Genomic DNA, 6,000 nt, shown 5'->3' on the forward strand with positions numbered 1-6,000 from the left:
TTTTTAGAAGTTGTCGTACATTGCAATCTGTGTGAAAGTTAACGACTTACGTGCATTGCTTAAGTAGTAAACTTTGACAGGTGGTCAACATATAGAGCTGTATGACTCATAGTTTTTTTTTTATCAGTACTTAAATCATTTATATAAAATATACTACAATTGAAAGCAAGCATTTGATATTTTTGTAACATGACTTTAAAACAATAGCATCCCATGCATCTAAAGCAAGAAGATTAGTTAATAAAATGATTAACTTGTAACTGTAACATAATTTTGGAATTAGTTCTGATATAAATTTGTATTAAACTACTTAGTTATAAAAAAATAAATGTACATATTTCTCTTATTGATGTATGCCAGTATTTATTATAAATAGCTTTATGAAATATCAGTGCTCAAACACTAGAACATAATATGCAATTAGAAAGCTTAAAGTTATATTTATTTCAGCATTTAAAAAATTCATTTTGTTACTTTTAGAAAACTACTTTGCTTTTTTTATGAAAGCCAGTAGTAATTTTTCCAAATGCTTAACTTGCAGAGATGTTTAGTTCAGCTTAAATTATTATTTCATCATATGAGATAGCAACAAATAAAAGTTTTCGAGAAAGCTTACTTTTCTAGTCAAATTTTGAAAAGTTTTAAACAGCAGTCAATAACTCTCCTACGCAAATTTGACTTTTTCAGTGGTAAACATGCAAGATAGACAGGTGGTCAGTTTTACATTGGCTTTATCCTCTTCTATAAATTTTTAGACTGGTAATTAACTAAAAAAAGTGGGCAACTTAACAGGTTTGATATCGCTATTTTATTCATAAAAAGACTTCGAAAACTTGGGATGTGATTTTAAATTAATTAACTTCGTTTACTGACTGCTAATCTGTCTAAACACTTTTGAGGTAAAACCTGCATTTTTGAGAGGAAAAAATTATGCTTTGACGCATAAATTTACTGCAAGAGTCCCATTTTTTAATCCTAACCAATTTACTGTCATGAAGTTTTGAAAAACGAAAGTGTAATCTTTGCAATTTATTTTCAATGTACAACAACACTTTGTAAATTATTTTCAATGAAAGTGAATTGTACGTGATGAACAAACTGATTTAACAAAAAGGCATTTCATTTAAACAGTTAAAATATTTTTATTTTTTAAACAAGAAAGTTTTTGTTAAGTTCCATGCATAAATTACAGCCTCTATTGCTTCAAATAAAGCAAATAATGCAAGCCCTAACCACAAGGCTAATTCCCCACCTAAATGACTGAAAATTTCTGAGTTTTCGAACATCGGTAGTTGGCTATAAATTTCTCTCTTCAAAGTTGAATAAAACACTTTCAGTCGAACGAAGTTGCTTCTTAACCTATACTCTCTCTTAAAATCCTCAGTGAGTATACATTGTCTTCTTACTTCACGAGTATTTGTTTTATTATTACAGTTCATTTTCAAAGGTAATAAAGACCACGATAGATCTGTATGGTAAGAAACTGTATAACATGGTAAGGGACAATCACAAGAAAATCCATATTTGCTAGCATGATCCTGTGCATCATCCAAACAACATACATCTTTTGCGTCTGTTATATTGCAACTTCTCAAACCAGCTACAAAAATTAACGTTGGATCAATGCAGCCACATAACTTTAAGCTCAGCTTCTGAAGGCACGTTTTCATGCATTCTTCTTTATTTCTTTGTTTAATGTCCGGAGTGTAGTTCTTACATTCGTCGGGGTAGGGCGCTGGTAAACGGGTGTAGACTATCTGCTTCAGTGCTATGACTGTCTCATAACCAGAACTGATATCTATACCATTCTCTTCGGGATTAGGTACTGAAAATGCATCATGTATGGATACCCTCACTCCTGGTTTTGAGGTGTGTTCCGAATACTGCATCAAATTCAAATCCAGAAGAAGATCTAAGCCACTAGTCCATCCAACTGAAGATTTCAATGGATTTGTCTCGTTTCCAGAAGCTCCATTGAGCGTGAAACAATTACCATAGCGTAGACTTTGAAATAATTTAAAGTCATCTACAGAACATTGTTGGTTACCGAAAGAACAAAATTTGATCATTTCTGTAGCCTGATGACCAACAAAAGCTCTATTTGTATCATTCATGCTTGTGTACTTTCTCATAAATTCAAGTTTCTTCCGCGTTCCATTATTCATTTCCTTATTTAGTAAAGTTTTGCATGAAAGTGTGCTACGCCTTTCGGATATTCCTATTTTGCTTTCAGAAGGATCTTTTCATCCCAATATTTTGTGCACGCATCTTCGTTCCACGATATCTGTGTTAACGCATAATTCATATCTTTTTTTCATCCGATTAAGGTTGCAAATAGTTATGGCTGGAAAGTCAAGTGATTGAGTCAGCTCTTCTTGAAATGATGTATCTACTGGATATGCCAAATAAATCAAGAGGAATTTCCATGATTGGTATATACAAGCTGCACGGCTCAATAAAAAGATCAAGAGCCAAACTATTTTATGAATTTTAGAAACCGCGTCGCCTATTCTGGTTATGGCATAAATCGATGATTCTTTCAAGAAACTATCTGGTCTAGAATTTTCCTTCATATCTTGTGCGTTTTATATATTTTGTTATTCCAGATTCTTTTCAACTGAATTACAACAAATTTTTTTTAAAAAAATTGGTTAGCACAGGGCTTAGTAAAAACACAACTCCAATTAGGCTTAATTACCCGAATTAAGCATTTTTTAATAGTTTCAAATTACAGGTGTCCCAATCTTGGTCTAGTTTGGAGTGAAAATATTTCAAAATGTTGTTAGAAACTGCGTTTCTGTTACTTTTTATTAGCCGGCTTTCTTTCAACGGCATTACCTCACAGGCTTTGAAATTTAGTTGTCACAAGGCTTAGTAAGAAAGAATGAACATTTTTAATAATTGAAATTCATTTCTAGCATTATTGAACTTGTTCAGATTCAAGATTCCTTCAAAAAGTTTCAAGAACTGCATTTCAGCTTCCTTTTGTGTGTTCAGAATGTCTCAAAATTTTTTAATTCAGCCACCACAAAAAATGAATGAGAAGAACCAAATTCATACTTTTTTTATTATTTTAAACTCTTTGTCTCGTGTTCTGGAATTAGTTCAGATTGGAAACTATTTTTTATAAATAATTTCTTCTTATACTTTTTTTTTATCATGCCTGTGATGCAATTGCTATAAAATTGCGGAATAAAATCGAGAGTTAAACTACCTTATGGATTTTAAATTCAATGTCAAACATTTTTTGAACTAACATAATTTGAAGATTCTTTTAAAAATTTACTTGAGACTGTTGGTTTTATTTTTAAATATATGTTTTAAAAGTATCTTTGCTCCTCACTTAAAACGTCATCATGAATGTTCTAGAACTTTCGTGGTTTTATTATGAACTTCCGGGTCATAGCATAAGGGATGATTTTATTCTTCGTCACATTCATTAGTCATTGAGACATAATAATAGTTTTATTTGTGTTCATTCCCACATACTGTTTGACATTTTCTTAAAATCTTTATTTTTTACGAGAACGTTTTTCATGAATAGCTCTAGGTTTTGTTTTTCTAAGAATGAGGAGCTTAATCTTCAGGAAATAATGCTTTTCTGAAAATGTAAAAAAAATATTTTCAATTAAAGATATGCACAAACATTTTTATCATAAAACAAGAAACGAGCAGTTACATTGTGACTTATGTTCAATATTATTATTTGTGCGTACATGTTATTTTCTAAACACTAGTCTCTTTTTATTCTTAGAAATGGACAATAAATAATCAATTAATATTAATTTGTCACTAAATCAATAATAAATGGGTTACGTGAAAGAAAGGGATTTCCGTAATACTTATTAAATGGCATAGTTTCATTTGAAAATCCTTTAAAAGACGATATTTATCCTCCGGTCGGAGAATCTAGGAAAATTGCTGTCCAAAATAGAAAAGGATACGACGAGAAAAATAAAGTTCATGACGATTCTAGATTTGTAGATATAAGCTTTTCACCTGGTGACACAGTCATGTATGAAGAGTTTAAATATCCTAACACTAGAAAACTCTCTCCAACTTTTAGTTGTTCGTATAGCATTATTCAAAAGATGTATGATGTGAATTATGAAATAGATAACGAATTACTTTTCAGAATCGCTGTTTAAATATCAGGAGCTTTCGAAAACACATGTCTTTTTATATTTTCATGGCTAGATAAATTTGTGCTAAATCTCAACATTCCTGCTATGGAAACCCATCATTGTGATATATGCAAAAATCCAATGTAATCTGCTAAATAAACTTATATAAATTTACTAAGACGCCTATTTATTAGAATTAGCCAAAGTCTCTTGGATTATCTAGCCCTTGTATATATATATATATATATATATATATATATATATATATATATATATATATATATATATATATATATATATACATATAAGAAAGCTCTAAGAAAGTTAAGAAAAACAATAAGTTTAATTTATTGCGCTTAAGCTGCAAGTAAACAGCACTCATTAGTTAAGTTCAAAATGAAGAATAAAACAAAGAAAAATTATAGACATATGAAAAAAAGGGGGGTGAGAAATAATAAGTAAAAAATAACAAACAACATTTTGTTTAAAAAAAAAAAAAGAAAGAAAAAAAAAAACATTAAAAAGGGGGGACTTTTCCCCTTTTAATGTTTTTTCTTGTTATTTTATTATCTGTTTTTACATGTTATTTTTACTTATTATGATATATTTTATTTGTAGTTATTTTATAAAAAAATTTTTTGAGTGCTCCTCACACTATTGTATTAATATATTTTGCTTTGGCTTTATTGATACAATATCAGAAAGCACTCTGTTTTGCGGATATAATCGTGTGGGCTGAAGAAAAGATTATATCTTTATTTTTCCGGGTTTTTTCCAGTTTTTTAATTAACATTTCATTTTTTTTTTTTTTTTTTAAATGAAATGTTGTTTGTTATTTTTTACTTATATTTCCCACCCCCCTTTTTTTCATATGTCTATAATTTTTCTTTGTTTTATTCTTCATTTTGAACTTATATATATATATATATATATATATATATATATATATATATATATATATATATATATATATATATATATATATATATATATATATATATATATATATATATATATACATATTAAAATTATCACCACGGCAGTAGTTTTGATTGAAAAAGCTAATTATAAAAGAACATAAAAATACTTTAAATTAATTTTATGTGAAAACATTAAAAATGCACGCTTGTGAAATTTAAAAGAAAAATCTCAGCGCAGAAAACAATCAACTCCAAGAGGTAGCAAAACTATGGCCTGCCTTTTTAATTTAATCTTGTACTAAATTTTTATATTAATTCTCGTGTTAGCTTTATTTTTACGACTCTCGTAATTTTTTTATTTATGATTATGGCGTTGAAATTAATCTTGCCGGAAAGTGTGCGAACATGAAAAACCTAGAACGACACTCATTTTCTCAATGGGAAAAATATTCTTAATATTTTTCTCATTGGTATTATTAAATACTACATTCATAAATTATACATAAATAAAGATACTATAGACATAACCAGAGTAGCATAAAATACTTACAAAATAACTAAATCACGATATAACAATTTTCACAAATTTCGTGCAACTACAACATTTCTCATATTTTAAATACTTTTAAATATATTTTGCTGTAAACGTTCCTTTTATTTCATGCATAAAATGGCAAGAATCATTAAATCAATACCATGTTGTCAAAATAAGATTTGAAAGAATTATACGAATAAATAAAAACAAATCTTGACACGTAATATGGTGGCATAAATATTGTAAAATGGTTGAAACAAAACATATTGTTTCATGTGTCTGGTATTCAAACTTTTCTAAAACGGAAGATTTAACTGAAACTAGCCTTTTAAATGTATCAATATAAACTTCACATTTTTAAGAAATCTGATATCGTATTTAATTATTTGTCTAGTTGGTTTGTTGTTATGGAAATCATTAC

The 6,000-nt window shown here is 28.5% G+C and overlaps 1 protein-coding gene across 1 annotated transcript; it reads right to left on the reverse strand.

Annotated features, from left to right (window-relative positions):
• Positions 1-1,142: 1,142 nt before the first annotated feature.
• Positions 1,143-2,165, reverse strand: LOC147807712 (degenerin mec-10-like). The gene has a single exon (XM_087166771.1). The coding sequence runs from the start codon at positions 2,163-2,165 to the stop codon at positions 1,143-1,145; it is 1,023 nt and encodes a 340-aa protein (XP_087022897.1).
• Between the last annotated feature and the right edge of the window lie 3,835 nt (positions 2,166-6,000).

Source organism: Parasteatoda tepidariorum, chromosome 6, assembly GCF_982258835.1.
Source record: "Parasteatoda tepidariorum strain Cologne lab strain chromosome 6, Ptep-v5.0, whole genome shotgun sequence".
Lineage (NCBI taxonomy): Eukaryota > Metazoa > Arthropoda > Arachnida > Araneae > Theridiidae > Parasteatoda > Parasteatoda tepidariorum.

Bases quoted from the DNA above. Each gene is read 5' to 3' on its own strand.
- LOC147807712 (XM_087166771.1), bottom strand. From the start codon at position 2,165: ATGAATAATGGAACGCGGAAGAAACTTGAATTTATGAGAAAGTACACA.